Genomic DNA, 21,726 nt, shown 5'->3' on the forward strand with positions numbered 1-21,726 from the left:
AACTGAGGGACTGATTCTGCTGTCATTCAAACCAATGACAAACTCCCAGTGACTTCAGCAGGCTTGGGCCTAAAGTCTCTCTTGCCAGTGTGTCAGGGTTGCATGGCCTGTGATTTGACTGCAGTAGTTAACAGAGGATTCTCTCCTGTCCACACTGACACCCGAACCATTAAAACACAGGGCCCAGTGACAGTTGTTACTTAAGCACAAATCTAATTGATTTCAATGATCACTTTGCCAAGTGAAGGTGCAGGATCAAGCCTGTGCCTTATGGGTTATGGTTTGTTTGGCCCTTTCTGCATGTTGGCCAGGTAAGCCACATGAACTGGACCTCATTTAAAATGGTTCCTCTGATCTTGGGTTTCAGGGGCCCAAGACAGAATTATATTTATCTGGTTATAAATACTTGTAGAGTTTCCATAGGTGTCCAAGTTTTATGCACTGCTGACCAAAGGGAAGCTAGGACAATACGGATTTACCAAAAAATTGCTGTTAAAAGTATTAGGTGACTTTGCTCAGTGGAAGAGATCTCAGATTAGAGAACAGGAAGATCTCACTTTGAAAATCTCCAGGCTCTGGTCAAGACTCTCTTTAGGTAAGGTTTATGTAGATTGCTGAAGGTGGAGGAAGAGTCTCAGGAGAAGAGAAAGAAAGGAAAGATAGAGTATATCTATCTCTGTGTATATCTTTCTCGACTATCCTATAGGTATGGGATTACTGTGTCTATAGCAAAGCATCAAAATGAAGTCAGGATTTTTCCTATATTGTTTTCCTGTGCAAGGTATACCATTTTAGCCTTTAGGGACCCTGCACCCTCTCCCACAGCACCTGAGCCCTCACCTCCCCCCACACCCTAACCCCCTGCCCCAGCCTGGAGCCCTCTCCCGCACCCCAAACCCCCCCCAGCCTGGAGCCCTCACCCCCCTCCTGCACCCCTGCCCCAGCCTGGTGAAAATGAGTGAGGGTGGGAGAGACTAAGCGATGGAGGGAGTGGGGATGGATTTAGGGGGACAGGGCCTCAGAGAAGGGGTGGGGCATGGGCGTGGCCTTGAGGAGGGGGAGGGCCTCAGGGCAGGCATGTTCAGTTTTGTGCGATTAGAAAGTTGGCAACCCTAGAGAGGGGGTCTCAAGCAGTGAGGTTTAGGGGTCTCCCATCCTCGTAATCTCTCTCCAAATCCCCTTTTCCCTGGTCCTCTTCTCCCCACAGCCGGAAGGGGATTCTGAGGGCATGACTGGCCAGAAGAATGTCACCTGCACTTTTCAAGGTGACTGCTTGCTCTCTTCTCCCCCTCCAGGTCAGTGTCTCATGCTCAGCCTGTCCCTTGTGGTCAAGGCACAGAGGCTGGGTATCTTTTCAGGGCACGTTACTCCGAAATGACCCAAGCTGTGTCTGGTCTAAGATGAGGCACAGCTAGTGGAGCACAATAAGTGACAAAACAGTTAGAGCAGAGCCCTATATTCTCACATTCTACTTGGGAGTAGGGAGACGGGGACTGTTCCATAATTTGGCAACCCCTCACAAGTTAGGAGAGCCCCTTAGTCCATTGGCTTTCTGGCTCCCAGAAGCTTGCTGTCTGAATTCTGATTGGCTAGTGGTGGTAGCTGTATGTTAGCCTCCAGTGAGTTTTGGATGTCCCTTTCCTTGGGATTGGCAGGTTGGACACTGATTGCCACAGTTTAGAGGTAGTGTTTTTCAGTTTGCTTCCTCTCATCCATGCCGCTTCCCACACATGCGCACATCTCTCCCCATCTTCCCTGGAGGATAAGCCTGGGACAGAAATGAAAAAGAGGCAACCGTACATCTTCCTATCTGCAACGCTATGCAGTTCCTTTCTAGTTTGGAAGGATTTTCACTTTACAGACCTAATTTGTAACAGGGAGAATTTCAAACGCAGCATTAGTTTGAAATGAGCCAGACACAGATCACGCCAGCTGAGTCAAGCAGGAGAAGAGGAGACTTTTATTTCTATTAATTAATCATTCAGGAAGGAGAAGCTGGCGTTCCCCTTTGCTAGCCTCCTCCTCTTGTGCTGACACGTTTGGTATGAGGCACAGAAGTTGTAGGCTGGAAGCAGTCAAGTGAAGGATTTAGTGAAGTTTACATTTCAGGGCAAACCATTATTTACAGAATGACAGAAGTGGGTTTTTAAAGACTTTTATTTCTAATTTGCTTTTTTCTCTTTACTAGGCACCCTTATAACCAATGCTTAGGTGAGATGTGTTAGTCTTGGGCTGGAGTCTGCATCAGCCTCCTCACCCTCAAAATGGCTGTGAGCCCGTACCATCCCTACGCAGGCAGAGTAATCACAACATAAGTTTTTCTCAGCCTCCACTATCTCAGCCCCATGGAGTTGTGATTCATCAGGCTTTGTTCAGCAGGCTCACGTGTCAATGCCTTTGGCTGCCTGTAGACTCTATAGGTTAAAGCTTTTATATCTAAGCAATGTTTGGGGGGCTATTAGGAATTTTAGCTTGTACTGGGAGGAAGAGCAAATTGCCTACTTCAGTCTAAGGCAGTATTGCATTGGTAGTGCTAGTGCATTATTTTTCATAACCACTTTGAATTTTATCTGATTTACAGAGAATAATAAGAAAAAAATGAAAATGTCTGTAGACCTCGGTGCCTTTTCCAAGTGGAGTAACAGGCTGTATCTCCATTCTATAGCTGGGGAAACAAAGGCACAAAGTGGCCCGAGGTCACAGAGCAAGTTGATGGCCAAGGCAGGGATACCAGGTCCCCGTCTCTCAAGGTTCAGTCCACCAGAGCACAGTTCCCTTAGGGTATGTCTACACTACCAGAGTAGTTCGATTCTACTTAAATCAAATTTGTGGAACCGATATTACAAAGTCGAACGTGTGTATCCACACTAAGGACAGTAATTCGACTTTGTGAGTCCACACTAACGGGGCAAGCGTCGACATTGGAAGCGGTGCACTGTGGGCAGCTATCCCACAGTTCCCGCAGTCCCCACTGCCCATTGGAATTCTGGGTCGAGCCCCCAATGCCTGCTGGGGGAAAAAAATGTGTCGAGGGTGGTTTTGGGTAACTGTCGTCATTCAACCATCACTCCCGCCCTCCCTCCCTGAAAGCGCCGGCGGGCAATCAGTTCACGCACTTTTCTGGTGAGTGACAGCGCGGACGCCACAGCACTGCAAGCATGGAGCCCGCTGCGATCATCGCTGCAGTTATGGCGGTTGTCAACTCCTCGCACCTTATCGTCCACCTTTTTCACAGTCAGATGCCGAGAAATCGGGCGAGGAGGCTACGGCAGCGCGGTGAGGACATGAAATCTCAGAGTGGCACAGACCTCTCACAAAGCAAGGGACCCCGCGCCGTGGACATCATGGTGGCAATGGGTCATGTTCATGCTGTGGAATGGCGATTCTGGGCCCGGGAAACAAGCACGGACTGGTGGGACCGCATAGTGTTGCAGGTCTGGGATGAATCACAGTGGCTGCGAAACTTTAGGATGCCTAAGGGAACTTTCCTTGAACTGTGTGAGTTGCTGTCCCCTGCCCTGAAGCGCAAGGACACCCGGATGCGAGCAGCCCTGACTGTGCAGAAGCGAGTGGCTATAGCCCTCTGGAAACTTGCAACGCCAGACAGCTACCGGTCAGTAGCGAACCACTTTGGCGTGGGCAAATCTACCGTGAGGGTTGCTGTGATGCAAGTAGCCAACGCAATCGTTGAGCTACTGCTCTCAAAGGTAGTGACCCTGGGAAACGTTCAGGTCATCATAGATGGCTTCGCCGCGATGGGATTCCCAAACTGCGGTGGGGCTATAGATGGAACTCACATCCCTATCCTGGGACCGGACCACCAGGCCAGCCAGTATATTAACCGAAAGAGCTACTTTTCAATGGTGCTGCAAGCACTGGTGGACCATAGGAGACGTTTTACCAACATCAACGTCGGATGGCCGGGCAAGGTTCATGACACGTGTGTTTTCAGGAACTCTGGTCTGTTTAGACGCCTGCAGGAAGGTATTTTCTTCCCGGACTACAAAATAACTGTTGGGGATGTGGAGATGCCTATAGTGATCCTCGGGGACCCAGCCTACCCGCTAATGCCTTGGCTTATGAAGCCCTATGCAGGCGCCCTGGACAGTGACAAAGAACTCTTCAACTACTGGCTGAGCAAGTGCAGAATGGTGGTGGAGTGTGCTTTCGGACGTCTCAAGGGGAGATGGAGAAGCTTACTGACTCGCTCAGATCTCAGCGAAACCAATATCCCCATTGTTATTGAAGCTTGCTGTGTGCTCCACAATCTCTGTGAGAGCAAGGGGGAGACCTTTATGGCGGGATGGGAGGTTGAGGCAAATAGCCTGGCTGCTGATTATGCCCAGCCAGACAGCCGTGCGATTAGAAGAGCCCAGCGGGAAGCGCTGTGCATCCAGGAGGCTTTGAAAGCTAGGTTCCTCAGGGAGCAGGGTAACCTGTGACTATTAAGTTTGTTTACAGAGAAGCTGAACCTGCCCCCGTTTCTTTACCCAGCTAATGTTGACTATCCTCTGCAGTTACATACCCTGTTCCCCCCCTTCCAACGCACGCTTAAAAATAAAATACATGGAACTTTGTTAATTAACACCATTTTCTTTATTACTGATTTCGCGGTAAAGGGTTGAAACTGGGACGCAGACTGTGGTGGGTAGGGTGTGTAGTGATGTAAAGACCGCTTCTAAACTCGAGGAATGACAGGTTCCCGCTCCTAGAGCGGTCTGCAGTGGCGGACTGGTTGTTTCAACGGAGCCTGCCACCCCTCCTTTTTAGGACTCTGTGGGGGGGGGGGCTATGTGACTTTGTGGTGGGGGAGGACGGTTACAGATCCCCTGCTGCGTGGCTCTGTGATCCAGGATAAGGACCGCTGCATAAGATCTCTAACTGCCCTCCCCCGCCACAAAGTCACATAGCCCCCCCCAGAACATGAAAACCACCTCCCAGACTGACCAGGGTGCCTAGTGACTGCACTGTGTGTGTGACCTGCTGCTGAACATGCCCCCGTGTCTGTATCCTGGTAAAGGTGACTGTCCTGTCCAATTACCAACCCCCTTCCCCCCTTCAAACACAGTCTCCTCTAAAAGAACATGACGGAAACAGTAATTAACAGAAAAGTATTTTTTATTATCAACTAGACAGTTAGGGGATGGAACTGGGACGGGGGCTTGGGTGAGGCGGGAAGGAAAGGACTTATCAAAATTTTGGGAATGAGAGCCTTCCTGTAATTGAGCACTGTGCAGGGGTGGAGTGACAGTTTTCACGGCCCCTGCCACCCCTCCTTCTTGGTACTTTGGGTGAGGGGGGTATGGGACTTTGTGGCGGGGGAGGGCGGTTAGAGAGAGACTGCAGTGGGGCTCTGTCCTCCTGCCTCCGGTCCTGCAGAACATCCACAAGGCACCGGAGCGTGTCCGTTTACTCCCTCATTAGTCCAAGCAGCGTTTGAGTCGCCTGCTGGTCTTCCTGCCGCCACCTGTCCTCCCGTTCACTGTGTGAGCGCTGGTACTGCGACATGTTTTCCCTCCACTGGGTCTGCTGGGCCGCCTCAGCTCAGGAGCAGCCCATAAGTTCCGAGAACATCTCGTCCCGTGTCCTTTTCTTTCGCCGCCTAATCTGCGTCACCCTCTGTGAGGGGGATGCTGGGGTAGGTCGGGAGACAGTCACAGCTGTGTGATGGGAAAAAGGGAGTGAATTCCTTACAAAGATACATTTTTGCGAACAATGAACATAGTCTAGTCTGTCTCTGTAAACAAGACCATGCACAGCACCTATCTCATGCGCACTCAGGACCAGTTCGAATTTTCGGCCTTCGCATTCAGTGCCTGGGGTCTTGCAGTGGAGATCAGACAAGCGGGGCAGGACAGCAGAATTCGTGTAGCAGGCAGACATGCTAAACCATAGACTTTTTTGGCTGCTTAAAACTTAATTTATAGCAGTGCCCTCCTTTCACGGTCAAAGCAATGCTCCTAGCGTTGGCTAGTTCCTGCTGCCGGCAATCCGGAAAGCATGAACTCTGCCCCTGTCCCACCCCCTCGCGGCTGTCCCCGGGAAAGATCCCTGTATGCTGCCCCTGTCCCGCCTCCACCACGTGGCTGTAAATCGCCGGTTATAGTTATGTAAAGGAACAGGCAAGCAGTCCCAATACTAACATTCCCCTAATTCAAAGCAGGCCACCATGAGCGAGATCACCCTGATGAGGATCAGTGACACAGATAAAGACCGCATGCTGCGTGAAAACCAGCAAAAACCAGGGCCCTATGCCGCCATGCTCGTCGAGGCAATGATACCAGACTACCTGATGATAGCCTGGCGCGGAAAAGTGTGCTACCACGGAGGACGCAATAAGGCCGCTCTCCCCAGGAACCTCATGCAGAGGCTTTTCAGTTACCTCCAGGAGAGCTTCGTGGAGATCTCCCATGAGGATTTCTGTTCTATCCCCATATATATTGACCTTCTTTTCGCATAGTTAATATTCCTGTTCTGTTAAAAATAAATGTTTACATGTTTAAAGCACTTACCGACTGATCCTTCCCCTGATTCAGGGTCCGGGATAATGGCTGGGGGAGGGTTGGTAGGGGATCTCCGTGAGGGTGATGAAGAGATCCTGGCTGTCGGGGAAACCAGCGCTGTAAGTGCTGTCGACTGCCTCATCCTCCTCATCTCCTTCCTCATCTTCCCCGTCCGCGAACATCTCCGAGGAACCGGCCGTCGACACTATCCCATCCTCAGTCCACGGTCAGTGGTGGGGTAGTGGTGGCGGCCGCACCTAGAATGGAATGCAGTGCCTCGTAGAAACGGCATGTCTGGGGCTGGGCTCCGGAGCGTCCGTTTGCCGCTTTTGGTCTTCTGGTAGCCTTGTCTCAGCTCCTTGATTTTCATGCGGCACTGCGTTGCATCCTGGCTGTATCCTCTCTCTGTCATGGCTTTAGAGATCTTCTCGTAGATCTTCGCATTCCGTTTTTTGGAGCGCAGCTCCGAAAGCACAGACTCATTGCCCCACACAGCGATCAGATCCAAGACTTCCCGATCAGTCCATGCTGGGGCCCTCTTTCTATTCTGAGATTGCATGGACACCTCTGCTGGAGAGCTCTGCATCGTTGCCAGTGCTGCTGATCTCGCCATGATGTCCAAACAGGAAATGAGATTCAAACTGGCCAGACAGGAAAAGGAATTCAATTTTTCCTGGGGCTTTTCCTGTGTGGCTGGTCAGAGCATCCGAGCTCGGACTGCTGTCCAGAGCATCAACAGAGTGGAGCTATTAGTGTCGAATTCCATCCACACCTACCCTAATTCGACATGGCCATGTCGAATTTAGCGCTACTCCCCTCGTCGGGGAGGAGTACACAAATCGAACTAAAGAGACCTGTATGTCCAACTAAATAGCTTCGTTGTGTGGATGGGTGCAGGGTTAATTCGATTTAACGCTGCTAAATTTGACATAACCTCCTAGTGTAGACCAGGCCTTAGTGATGCATCGAAGCTGCAAAGTTTAGATCCAGATCTGAATTTCCCAAAGCTAGGGGTGTTTGAGAGCTTTGATTTGGGATAGGGTTTACATTTTAGTAGGTGGATATTTTCAGTATCTGGCATATGGCAGACCCTTTCATTAGTTCTGCATTAGGCTATTATGGAAATATATTGCCTATTTAAGTGATTTAAAGTGGGAGGCAGTTACATGAGCACTTCCTTTTAACACATCTGAAGATCTTTGGATTGGTGTCAAGTGTCCAGGTCAAGCTGTGGGCATGATGCAGTCATAGAAGAGAGGTGTGAAGAGAATAATATCTCATTATTTGGCACTCCTCCATCTTCAGGAAAAGTGTCCTACTGCAGCTGTGATGGGATACGTGGGGCAGCCCAAGGGAAACAATAACTGTGTCACAATGGACGGGCTGTCTGAGGTTGATGCACATTGGTGTAAGTTTCTCTCTCTCACCGGGGCAGTTCTCTGCCTTGCAAGCCCATACTAGGAGCTCTCTAAATCTTATAAACAATGTATATTTATAACTGACAGCTCAGCTGGGCTTGCTCAACTACTTCATAGCTGTTCCAGCATGCTGAAAAGTAGGGTGAGTCCAAAGAATAAATAATTGTTCCCTTGCAGAAGGTTCGTAAGCTAGGTGTATCCTGGCTCCAAGGCACGGTTTAACCTGTGCTTATGTTTCAGATCAGTCCAGTTTTCTCATTTCCTTAGGCTAGTTTCTTAAATAATTGATTAAGCCTTGGTTTGATCACTATCCTCCTCCCCTGGGGCCATTAAAGGACTTTGCTTGGTGGTTGCAACGTTGCAAGTGAATGTTGCTTAGGACAGGTCTACAGTACAGACCTGTATCTGTATAACTACATCACTCGGGGGTATGAAAAATCCACACCCCTGAGTGACATGGTTATATCGAACACACACCCCAGTATGTCAGCAGGGGAGCTTCTCCAGTCACCATAGCTACCACTTTTTGGGGAGGTGAATTAACTACGCTGATGGGAGCAGCTGTCCAGTTGCTGTAGGAGCATCTTCCTTAAAATGCTACAGCGGTTCCACTGCACCGGCGCAGTTATGCTGCTGCAGAATTGTATGTGAAGACAAGTTCTAAGTTAGGCCCCGACCTTGCAGTTGGATCTGTGCATTCCCCCCGACAAAGTCCGTCAAGCTTTGTGTGGGCGCAGGGATCCACCTGCTCTGATCTGACAGCAGTACAGGGCCTGAGACCCAGACCCTCAAAGGTATTTGGTGCCTGACTCCTATTGGAGTCTAGGGGAATTAGGTGACTAGGGCCATAGGCGCAGACTCCGTGGGTGGTCCGGGGCTGGAGCCTCTACGGGGTGGGGGGAAAATGGTTTTGCTGAGCACCCACTGGCAGCCCCCCATCAGCTCCCCCAGCCCCTCCTGCCAACCAGCGGGCCCCAAGGAGCAGTGCATCCCCCCTGCCTCCTGCCCGCCTCCTGCAGATGTTCCGCGGCATGCTGGAGGCTGGGAGGGAGCGGGGAGGAGTGAGGATGCTGTGTGCTCGGGGGCGGGAGTGGAACTGGGCAGGAAGAGGCATGGCAGGGTGGAGTTGGGGCGGGATAGGGCGAGCGTGGGGCCTTGGAGAAGGGGTGGAGTGGGGGCAGGGCTGGGGCAGAGCCGGAGGTTAACCACCCCCCGGCAATTTGAAAAGTCGGTGCCTGTGACTAGGGCTATGGCTCACTACACCTTCTGTGTCTCAGTGGTGTTGTTAACCCTTCCCCCCCCCCCGCCCCCGTTCCCTGAGCGACATAAGTTACACTGACCGAAGCGCTGGTGTGCACAGCACCCACCGTGTGGGTGGGAGAGAGCTTCTCCCACCCACATGGCTTCTGCCGCTTGCGGAGGCATAGATGCTGGAACTATTTGTATAGTGGAGGTGCTGAAAGCCATTGAATAAAACTGTAAACTCTGTATATGATGGAAACTACTTCAAACCAGGGGGTGCAGCAGCACCCCTCATTCCAGTACCTATTGCTGTATACACACTTAGGGCATGGCTACACTTGCGAGTTAGAGTGCATTAAAGCAGCCCCGGGCGCCTTAACTCCCAACCCGTCCACACTGGCAAGGCACTTAGAGCACCTGGACTCTGCAACTGGAGCGCTCCTGGTACTCCACCTCCATGAAAAGCATAATGCTTGTTGCGCCTCGGCTGAAACACCCCAGCATCAGTGTGAAGGAGGTGTTGCATTACTGCGCTTTGATCGGCCTCCAGAAACATCCCATAACCCCTTAAGTCAAGTGGCCACTCTTGTCATTGTTTTGGAATCGGCTGTAGGAATGCGGATATGCCCTTTCAAAGCTCCGTTTCTGACAGCTGACATGCTTATCTGCTCTGGGACAAAGCAAGCCATTAGGGTGGAATGTTGCTTGGTGTGAGTGTGTGAGAGAGAGGTGGGGGAGGGGGGGGGTCTGAACTGACAAGGGAGCATGCTGGCACACACTCAGCACCCCAAAAAACCACACACTCTCTCTCTCTCTCTCTCTCCTCCCACATACACACAACACACTCCCTGTCACACTCCACCCCACCCCCTGCATTTGAAAAGCACTTTGCAGCCACTTGAATGCTGGGATAGCTACCACAATGCACTGCTCTTTGTGATGTTGCAAGAGCTGCTAATGTGGCCACACCAGTGCGCTTGCAGCTGTCAGTGTGAACAGACTGCAGCTCTTTCCCTACTGTGCTCTCCGAAGGCTGGTTTAACCCAAAGCGCTCTACATCTGCAAGTGTAGCCATGCCCTTATTAAGGCTTGCAATCCCCGGTAAGCTTAGTCAGGGATCACTTGACCCAGCACTGAATGCACTCACCTCTGAGGAAAAGCACAGGAGCTGTTTAACAGGGCAACAGCTTAGGACAAGAAGCCAAGCATACTGTGTTGAGCTGAAAGAGCAAAGCGAGTTTAAGGGAGACAGTCTGTAACTAGCTGAATTGGAATTGTGCTAGGATGCTGTGATGAATGTCACTGCTTTTACCACACCTTCTGTAAGCTCTGTAATTACCACAGGTGTTAATGAGCTCGGTTTAGCATCTGACCTAGGGCAGTCAAGCGATTTAAAAAAAAATCAATTGCGATTAATCTCACTGTTAAACAATAATAGAATACCATTGATTTAAATATTTTTGGATGTTTTCTACGTTTTCAAATATATCCATTTCAATTACAACACAGAATACAAAGTGTACAGTGCTCTATATTTTTTATTACAAGTATTTGCACTGTTAAAAAAATAAAAGGGAAAGAAATAGTATTTTTCAATTCACCTAATACCTATCCTTAGAAATCTCACATTGGTACCTCCTTTGCCTTTTGTCAAATCTGCAGTCAAAGTGTTCTTAAAATGAACACGTGCTGGGTCATCATTTGAGGCTGCTATAACATGAAATATATGGCAGAATGCAGGTAAAACAGAGATGGGGACATACAGTTCTCCCCCAAGGAGTTCAGTCACAAATTTAATTAACGCATTTCTTTTTAACGAGCGTCATCAGCATGCAAGCATGTCCTCTAGAATGGTGACCGAAACATGAAGGGGTATACGAATATTTAGCGCATCTGGCATGTAAATATTTTGTGACGCTGGCTACAACAGTGCTTTGAGAACGCCAGTTCTCACTTTCTGGTGACATCATAAATAAGAAATGGGCAGCATTATCTCCCGTAAATGTAAACAAACTTGTTTGTCTTAGCGATTGGCTGAACAAGAAGCAAGACTGAGTGGACTTGTAGGTTCTGAAGTTTTATGTTTTGGTTTTTGAGTGCAGTTATGTAACAAAAAAAATTCTACATTTGTAAGTTGCCATTTCATGACAGAGATTGCACTACAGTATTTGGATAAGGTGAATTGAAAAATACTATTTCTTTTTATTATTATAAATATTTGCACTGTAAAAATGATAATCAAAAATAATATACACTTTGATTTCAGTTACAACCCAGAATACAATATATCTGAAAATTGTAGAAAAACATTCAAAATATTTAATAAATTTCAATTGGTATTCTATTAACAGTGCGATTTAAAACTGTGATTAATCACAATTAATTTTTTTAATCGCAATTAATTTCTTTGAGTTAATCACATGAGGTAACTGGGATTAATCGACAGCCCTAATCTGACCTAAAATATGAGGCCCTCCAGAGATGCTGTGCCCTCATCGATGTGCTGGTTAGGTCAGCACTATGACCTCAGCCACATCCCATTGACCTGAATGAGAGTCTTTCCGTTTACCTCAGTGGGCTTTGAAACAGGCCTATAGTGCAGGTGTCTCCCAAGCCTCTGCATGCTGGCTGCCTTGTGAAATGTGACAGAATCGGGGCTGACAGATTCTTCCTAAAAGTGAGGGGGGAGGCCCCACCCCCTCTGTGGCCCTGCCCCTCCACTTTTCCCCTCAAGACCCTACCCAACCCAGAAGCCGGAGCCAGGCCAGGGAGTGGGGGCCTCCACCTGCCCAGGGTTGGGGCTGAGAGCAGCCCCCACCCAGGCAGATGGAGGGTCTGTGGCTCTCCACAGCTGCCCATGTGGCTCTTTCCCCGACCTGGCTCCGGCTTCTGGTCTGGCCTGGGGGTGGGGCCTCGGGGGCCATGGTAAGAACGGCGCGGGCAGCTGTGGGGAGCCACGGACTCTCTGTCTGCCCTGGGTGGGTGGTCTGGGGGTGGGCAGGCCAGGGGATGCTCTCTGGCCTTCCCACCCTTGGCAGGTGGAGGGTCTGCGGCTCCCCAGAGCTGCCCGGGCTCCCCGTGCCACTCTCACCCAGGCTGGGCTCCAGCTTCCGGCCTGACTGGGGGGCATGGCCTTGGGGGTGGGGGGGGGAAGCAGAAGAGCAGGGGGCCATGCCTGTGGTGAAAAGTGGGTGGGCCTTGCCCCCCCCCCCCTGCTCCAGTGCCCCTGGACAGGATCACAGCACAGGCTGGTACAGAACCTTGCAGGTGCAGAGACAGAACCATTGCTCAGATTAGAGGACATCTAGCTCCCATTTCCTCTGGAGTCCAGAGAAGTGGGTCTTGCAGTGCATCAGTGAATCATTTTGCTAGTGTTTAAAAAATGGAAATGTGGAAGAGGCGCCTGAGTGCATGTCAGTGCTCACAGTGGGGCACAGTTCTGCATAAGCTAGGCAAAACCCAATAGAAGCGCCAATGTGCCTGGGTATGTTAATACTCTGCGTGGCCCTCTGCCTGCCATCCCTAAATTTTATAGTGCTCACAGCAGCACCTGTTAGATGTGGGATTAAATTTCTAATGCTTTGCCTATGTATGCAGAACATCCCATCCTGCTTGAATTGCTCCATTTTTACCTTCAAGTCGCTTACTTCAAAGTGGGAATTATTATCTTGCAACTATTTTTGGTTTTAATTGACTCATTAAAATTAGAGATGAGGCCTAAACCAAAATCTCAGGCCCAAACCTCACCCCTGTGCTCAGATCTGTAAGCGCGTGATCCAGATCTGAACTTGTGTAGCTGCCTTCCGTGGTGTACATTTCTCTGTAATGCTTCTGACACACTGTTTTTGGTGGATTGCCTGCTTCCGTTACTAAGGAGCGTGCCTTCCTAATTGCCCATTGTGAGGCCCTCCATGGTGGAGAGCAGTTGTGTTCAGTTGCAGAATGTTAGAGTTGCTGAGCGCGCTCTCTCTCTCTCTCTCTCTCAGACTTTGTTCGTTCTTGGTCGTTTTCCTTAGTCTAAAATAAGTGATTTAGGTGAAGAAATAAATGTTCGAAGTTTGCATATGGGGAAAAGATGACATCCCCATATCTATGATTCAAAGCAAAACCGTGGACTCTAATACTTAGGGATTTGGGGGAAATTGGTATCTGGATCTAAACTCCGCCACCCTTTTATTTAAAACATACCTTTAATATTGAATTCTCTTGCCCCACCCCCACTACCCACTCCTTGACATCAACCAGACAACACTGTGGGCTTTGTCAACTGTTTCTGAAATTTATCTGGGATGTCACTTTGAAAGGACTAGAAATTGTATTGAAGAATCCAGTTTCTCTTGGGTTGTTACCTTCTTATTCTCTCGTAGGTAACTCCTGGCAGCAAAGCAGCAATAGCCAATTTATGTATAGGAGATGTCATCATGGCAATTGATGGGGAGAACACAGATAACATGACACACTTAGAAGCGCAGAACAAAATCAAGAGCTGCATAGATGAGATAACTCTGACAGTTGGCAGGTAAGTCACTGAGAGGATGTGCTCATCCTGGGGGCAACCGTTGTTGTGTTGTACTTTGATGGCAATAATATCTGATTTAGTTTATCTGTCCTGGCCTCTTTTCTGGGTTAAGTGGCATGGTTTGGATTGCAACAATGAATTGTGGGTCAGCCTTTAAACTTAATGCTGTTTTGCATGTGTTCACTATTCTTTGGCACAATGAAAACAGCAGTCCAAGTGGCCAATTGGCTGATAGTTGGACACGTTGCTAGGCCTGTTCTGTGATTCCTGACAGGAGGAAACCGAAGGAAGGTAAGTAGCTTGGATCTTTTCATCCTAGTGGACATGTAAGACCAAAGTAATAGCACTCTAGCAGACCCTGAGTTTTATTTTTAAGCACTAAGATACCCCTGTTGTCATAGTAACTAATAATCAAGGTGGAAGAGTAACCACGAGCATGCATCTTCATGATGAATTAATTCAACACTATGTGGCTTCCTGCTCTATGAGCCATTAGCCAGCCAGTTCTGGCCACATACAAGGATACTAGCAAGAATTAGATGTACCTTTTAAAGTTTAATGGAGTTGCTCACTCAAACAGTGCAGACTGACATGGTGCCCATACTGCAGTGTTTTACTCAAATTTCTTTCAGTAGCTCAGTGCTTCTGCCTTTCATTACTTTTGGTGGCCCATGATGAACTGTACTTGAAGTGGGATGCATGCAGCTCGACAGCAGGCCATGTAGGTGACTGCAAGAATAGCATTGCAAATTGCCAGTGCATCATTTGAATGTGAACTCACCTGTTGAGTTCTAGGGATGAAATGCCCTCAGTAATCAGGGAACAGCTGTGCAAACCACGGCTTTTGTGTCTGTTAGATAAAATGATTTATTGGACCAACTTCTCAAGCTTTTGAGCCACACACACCTTTTCTGTCACCAACAGCAGTTGGTCCAATAAGAGATATTACCTCACCCACCTTCTGTCTCTAATATCCTGGGACTGACATGGCTACAACTACATTGCATACATGTTAGATAAAATATCTGTTTAGTACCCTTGTAGCAGAGAGGGAGCAGTAAAGTCATAGAATGCTGCACTAGTTGAGACTAAAGGAAAGACGTGAGTAGCCTATGGAGGCTGTTCAAACTGGCTTTAAATCTCCCTGTGTAAGCTCCACAGATGGTTTGATAAAGTCTTCAGCATTGTGGGTAGCAGTTGAAGTTCCCCCTGAAGCCTAGGTATCTGTGTCAGATACCATTGCATGGATTCATCTTAACCTACAAGAGCCATAAAGGGTTTTTCTTTAGTTCTGCCACTGAGCCAATCCTGAGTCATTATTGTAGGGCACAGACGTCTCGCCTAATCTTCCATTCTGAGCTCTCGGGAGAGAGACTTCTCGTTTCCCCTGCTACTCCCGGCCTGGCATTTGCACCATATGCACACAGAGGCACAGCGAAGGGGAAAGTGTGATCTCCTTCTGCTAGGCCCATTGCTTTTTAAAGATCTGGGGTCTGATGTTTCAGAGGTACCGAGGACTCGCAGCTCCCATTGACTTCATTTGTCGCTTCTGGAAATTTGGTCCTTAGGAGCCTTCTTTGTTGCTCCTCTTTCCTCCACAATAAGCTTTCAGTCCTCCCTTCCTTCCCCAGAGGGTATCTGCAAACTGCCTGCTTTGCCAGTGTCCTTGGAGTTGCTGTCTCTGAGGTGGTGCTGGGGGACTTGTTGGGGGGGGCGGGGGGGCAAGGGGGCTCCACAGCCAAGGGCTGATCCGCAGTATTGAGAATTCTAATGTTGTTTGGTTAGTTCCAATAGTTCACCAGGCGCTTCCCAGTCCAATAAGAGGTCGTGCTGCCTGCCCAAAGGAGCTGACAATTGAAAGCTGGGACTGGGTGCAGTGAAAGTGGTGTGACTAGCCTGGGTTAGGCCTGCCATTTCTCATGATCAGGACGGTGAAGGATATAACTTGGAAGCCCTCCTGTAGGGAAGTGTGTGTGCCCCTTTGAAGTAGCCTGTTTCCCCCTGGGTGGGTCTGGTTGGCCAGCAGTTGAGGAGGGCAGAGCTGGTAGAGCCTGTGGGTAAGTGCACCCTTACAGATCATTTAGTCTGTTAAATATGTGTGCTAATATTAATCAGCAAGTCATTTATTTTATGGCTGCCCTTTGCACATTTCATTAGCATCCCAGCAAAATAATTTTAACCAGCTGGGCAGGCATGCAGAGCTGGGCAGTGGTTCTGAATGGACATAATCCAGCTTAGTTTTGCAGTGCGCTCTCCATACAGAGCATCACCAAATGCTCAATGGGACCATCTTCTATTGTGCTGATGCGCTCAGGAAATGAGTGCTGTATGCCAAAACGAGCTCCATGCTTTGTCCTGGGGTTTGTGGTCCGCATTGCCCCAGAGGAGCGTAGCTGTCACACTGGTTCAAGAAATTTGGTCTTTGTAGCTGGGGCTTGATCTATGAGTTGCTTTAAAAATCAGGACCAAGGCCTTAAACTGGCATCAGAAGCTTCCTGGGAGCCAGTGGAGGGATTTGAGTCCAGGCATGATGTGCTCATGGCGCCCTAGTTCATGGAGAAGGTGAGCAGATAGTCTGTGCATCATCTTCAGAGTCATGCTTCAGCTACAGTAATCCAGCCTGGAGGTGATGAATGCATGGATCACTGTGACCAGGTTTTCTTCTGGGAGAAGAGGATGAAGTTTCTTAATGAGCTGGAGGTGGAAGAAGGCATTTTTGGAAACTGATGCTACCAAGCTTAGTGAGGAGTAAAACCAGAGCCAGGGGCTTCACTGCACTTTGATGAGTGCAGTGGGGCCTGTGAGCCTTCAATGGAAGGTGGAGACTCTAAAGCTGATCTTGCCTGGATTCAGCTTTAGCCAGCTGCTCTTCATGGAGGAGCTGATTCCCTGTGGGCATTCTGACATGCCAGGAGTGGTGGTGGTTGCGTCAGTTGAGAATGAAACTATGTAGTTGTTATGTTGGCATCTTGTTGACAGCTGAGCCTGTGGGGTGTCACTACCTCACCCAGAGGTCTCGTATAGAAGTGGGGATAGTATGGATCCTATGGGACCCCGCCAATGAGGTCCTTCAGAGCGGAGGAGCAGTGGCCCATCATCACACTCTGAGTTCTGTAGAGAAGAACGATTGGAGCTGCTGTAGTGCTGGGCCATCTACTCCTGGTGCGTCATGTAGATGGGTTAACAGTTCCTTGTGGTCCACTGTGTCAAAGGCTGAAGAGAGGTCCAGCAGTGGAGCATGGAGATCTTACCTGTGCCCATGGCCAGGAGAGGCTTGCCTTTTAGGGTCACTAGAGCTGACTCTGTGCTTTGGCCTGGTCTGAGCCCTGATTGTGGGGCATCCAGGATTTTGGTTGATGTCATGTGTTGTTGGAACTTGTTGCTTCCTTCTTTCTCAGTTATTTTGCCCAGGGACGGGAGGTTGGAGACTAGTAGTGGAAAAGGTTCCTCAGGGCTGGGTTGAGTGTTGGTTTCTTGAGGATAGGGGAAATTACTGCATATTCCAAGGAGCTTGTTAGGTGTGTTTCTCTGAAGAAGGCATTAACTGTTTCTATTAGTAGTGGACATAGTTGTTCTTCACTGGCTTTCACCAGCCAGAAGGACATGGATCCGTTTCACAGGTTGTGCTCTAGTATTTTTCAGGGCTTATCATAGAAATGTAGGTCTGGAGGGGACCTCAAGAAGTCATCAAGTCTAGTCCCCTGTGCTGTGGCAGGACCAAGTAAACCTAGATCATCCCTGATGGGTGTTTGTCCAGCTTGTTTTTAAAAGCTTGTAGTGATGGGGACTCCACGACCTCCCTTGGAAGCCTGTTAAAAAACTGGGCAAGTCCAGAGTTTAACTACTGTTAGAGTTAGAAAGTTTTTCTTAATCTCTAACCTAAATCTCTCTTGCTGCAGATTAAGCCCATTACTACTTGTCCTACCTTCAGTGTACATGGAGAACAATTGATCACCATCCTTGTTATAACAGCCCCGAACATATCTGAAGACTGTTATCAGATCCCGCCCCCCCCTCAGTCTTCTTTTCTGAAGACTGAACATGCCCAGTTTTTTAACCTTTCCTCATAGATCAGGTTTCCTTTGATCATTTTCTTGAACTTTGGCGTGTGTGAAGGGGCCAAATGCAGTCAGAGGAGATTCGGGGGGCTGAGGATGGAGGTAATGCAAACTGGTCCAGGGTGGAATTTTCTTTTCCAGTTAGTTCCATACGTATCCAGTTAATCTGAATGATGAAGTATGCAGACAGCTCTTCACGTCAGCTGATGCTTGGGTCTGGTCCCTGAGCTAAGCAGAATGGATTGATGAGCCTGTTCACTGTGTGAAATAGTGCTGTTGGCTGAGATGACTGGCCCAGTAGTCCTACGGCTGTGCTGGGCAGAGCATCAAGGACACTCAGCACAGTGGATGCAATGTGCTTGGCCACTGGAAGGCTTCCTGTGGGAGAGGAGTCCCTTGCTCACAAGTGACTTGTCCAAATTCTGTCAGCAAATTGATGGCAGGGATGGAGCTTAGGAGCTCCTGGCTTCTCCACCTGTGGTGCCTAGTCCCTGTCATTCATGCTTCTGGTCTGTTGAGAGAGTGTTTTTTCTTTTGTTCAGAGTGAAAAGAAAGGAAGATGGAAAACAGAGTGGTAAGCTGAACTCTTCCTGTAAGTGTTTCTATGGGCTTTTGCTTCTGGAAGAAACTGACATAATGTCTTAAATGAATGGTGTTTGTGGGGCAAGAGATACTTCGCTCACTCCGTTTTCTGGAGTGTCAAATAAACCAGCAGAAAACAAAAGCCCTAAAGACTATCCACAGGGGCTCATTGTAAATGGAAACAGATTATACAGCTGGTAAGGAGACTGTTAATAATCCCAGATGGCTTCTCTGCAAGCAAAGAAGGTGACTGCAGTCAGGTGTGCAGAAGTATTCCACCAAGCCGTGAGACAAATAGGCGAACCAAAGCCAGTGACCGCCCATGCCTACAAAGCTATTCATAGGGTGCGTGGAGCAGAAAACTGGAACAATTCCTCAGCTACATTCCTCTGTGGGGAGGGAGCTGTTCAAAAACAGAGAACCAAAAGCCCAATATCAAAATGCTTTTCTGGAAACAAATAGGATCTTCAGGATTAGGTTCAGCTCCATAAGCCCTAATGAAGTGTTAACAGTTAGTCCTGCTGATCCACAACTGAAATTTATACTATTACCATGATGCCTCGCAGGCTATACAAGGGTATTACTGACAGAGGCAGGTTAATATTTGCTGGGGCCTTGGGCCCAAATAATATAATATTGCCTCAGTAGGTTCTTCTTCTCTCACCATGAGTGGTCCCTCCACCCAGAGGTCATCAGGACCATCTTCTACAGGTGGGGGAACTCCTCAAGTGGACCTATTTGCTACCAGGCAAAAGAGAAAATGCCACCGATTTTGCTCCGTAACAGGTCTCAACAGCGGTTCACTATCCGATGCCTTTCTCCTGTCATGGGCAGGTGCCCTGATGTATGCCTTCCCACCTATCCCACTTATCAGCAAGGTCCTTCTGAAGATCAAGAGGGACAAAGTGCAAGTCATTATGATAGCCCTGGCATGGCCTCACCAGTATTGGTTCAGCATGCTCATGGACTTAGTGGTGGAGCCCCATACATGCTTCCCCAACAACCCAGACCTGCTCTCATATGACCACGGATGGTTGCTGCACCCGAACCTTGCCTCCCTGCACCTGACAGCATGGATGCTGTGTAGCCAAGCCTCGAGAAACAGGCCTGATCTGCACAGGTCCAGCAGATCCTATTAGAAAGCAGAAAACCCTCTACCAGAGCAACTTACCTGGCTAAGTGGAAGTGCTTTGCCTGCTGGGTGTTGGAACAGAAATTTTCTTCAGCTCAGACTTCTTTACCATCCATTCTGGAATACCTGCTCCATTTAAAGCACCAAGGTCTGGCAGCCATATCAGCTTTCCACCCTCACATTCAGGGTAGATCAGTCTTCTCTCATAAAATGACAATCAGATTCCTTAAGGGTCTTGAAATATTCTTCCTGCAGATCTGTGATCCAGTCCCTCAAGGAGATATCATCCTGTTCTTTTCCAGGCTCACTGGTACTCACTTTGAGCCCTTGGCTTTTTGCTCTGTCCTACATCTATTCCAACGAGGAGAGGCGTCTGCATACTCTCGACATCAGATGTGTCCTGGCCTTCTACCTTGAGTGAACCAAACCCTTCCACGGGTCTACTCAGCTTTTCATTGCAGTGGCTGACAGGATGAAGGGACTTGGGTGTCCTCTCCAAGAAGTTTTGTCCTGGATAACTGCCTACATCTGTACCTGCTACGAGCAGGCAAAAGCTGTGTCTCCACCAATGGTGACAGCTCATTCAACAAGAACAAAGGCGTTAGCAGCAGCTTTCCTGGCATGCGTCCCAATCCAAGATTTCTGCAGGGCCATGACATGGTTGTCTGCCCATACCTTCATGACCCACTATACCATCACTCAGCAGGCTCAAGACGATGCTGGCTTCGGCGGAGCAGTATTACAATCGACGCATCCATGAACTCCTGCTTACCTCCAGTGGCACTGCTTGTAAGTCACCTGCCGTGGAATGGACATGAGCAAGCACTTGAAGAAGAAAAACGGTTACCTGCCTCTCGTAACTGTTGTTTTTTGAGATGTGTTGCTCCTGTCGATGCCATGACTCACCCTCTTTTTCCTCTGTTGGAGTTCCGGCAAGAAGGAACTGAATGCGGGGAGCCAGTAGCATCCCTTATACAGCACATACACGCATGACTCTAGAGGGTGCCAGAGCCAGCCCTACGGATATCACTGGGGAGAAAAACTTCTAGTGCTGGTGCATGTGGTGAGCCTACACCCCTAACATGAATGGACATGAGCAACGCATCTCGAAGAACAGCAGTTATGAGAGGTAGGAAACCATTTTATGCTTGTTTTTCCACATTCTCAGATGCCAGGATGGAATGTGGCATAGAGCAGGGGTTCTCTACATTTTTCTTTGAGGTCCCCCCACACTCCTCCAAACAGGCTATAAAAATTCCAGGGCCCAGCGGGGTGGGGAAGGGGAAGTGAGGCTCCTGGCTTCAGCTGCAGGGGGAGACAAGTGGTGATCAAAAAAATCATCTCAACTTGGGTGGTTCCTTTTGTTAATGGAGCATAGAGCCTTTCACCTCTGAGTCACCAGCTCATATCAGTGGTAGCAAACCATGTAACTATTTGGTGGCCTATATGAAATGAGGATCATTTGTCTAGTTCCTAGTAGTCAGGTGGCCATGTTACATGTAAAGAATTCAGGATTTAGCCCTGAGTACTTTATTTCGTACCATTTCTGTCATGTGCAAATGAGTTGCTTTGAAGTTGATATGATCTGTCTTTTCTGAGATTGTCTTTGAGGGCTTAAGCTACAATACAAAACATCCTGTGAGGCTGGAAGAAGGTCAGGGCCAGGGACAATGTGCCAAGCTGCATCTTCATATTCTCTATGTACCAAGAGCAGTAACACATGCACCTTGTGAGAGCATAAAATCTAGGGATCTTAATTTTTGGACCTAAATAATTTTAAAATGGATAACCTGGAGCCCGGTGTGGTTCCTGAGGTCTACAAAACATTGAGAACCCAAGATTGGGAGGGGAAACTGCCCCATGGTTCAGGTCTAGTATTAGTGATTTTTACAATCATGTTCTAGTTAGTGACTTTTACAATTGTGGGTTTGAATCAAGATCATGGATTTTAATCCAATTTACAGAGCTAAGTACTCAGATACTAATGGTAATGGGAACTGCATACATCACTAGATAGATGAGGATCTCCATTTTATGAAGTGGACAGCAGAATGAAACATTGATTCATGATCTTTATGATATTAATAAGCTTCCAAAAGCCATGAAGGTATCATGCAAGTTTATTCCTAACCTTACAAATGAGTGTGTGTCTCTGGTTACCCATGCAACCAACTTATTTTAATGGGAGTTGAGTGGCTGAATTTCCCCTAGCCTTGCATGTGCCTCTGGCTGTTTAAAAATAGTGTAATCGTAGAGAGTTGGATGGACATGA

General features: G+C 48.5%; 1 protein-coding gene across 5 annotated transcripts in view; it reads left to right on the forward strand.

Annotated features, from left to right (window-relative positions):
- The window catches only part of PDLIM1 (PDZ and LIM domain 1), a 95,467-nt gene that overhangs the window by 21,248 nt on the left and 52,493 nt on the right, over positions 1-21,726 (forward strand). For 2 of the 5 annotated variants that reach the window (XM_039481187.1, XM_039481182.1), the window contains exon 2: positions 13,531-13,682. In XM_039481187.1, coding sequence (XP_039337121.1) covers positions 13,531-13,682 — 152 coding nt within the window. Of the gene's footprint in view, positions 1-1,207; positions 1,296-7,957; positions 8,064-11,731; positions 11,841-13,530; positions 13,683-21,726 lie in introns of those variants that run through there. The other 3 variants (XM_039481183.1, XM_039481184.1, XM_039481185.1) reach the window with 3 other exon arrangements.

The sequence above is a fragment of the Mauremys reevesii genome, linkage group 7, assembly GCF_016161935.1.
Source record: "Mauremys reevesii isolate NIE-2019 linkage group 7, ASM1616193v1, whole genome shotgun sequence".
Lineage (NCBI taxonomy): Eukaryota > Metazoa > Chordata > Testudines > Geoemydidae > Mauremys > Mauremys reevesii.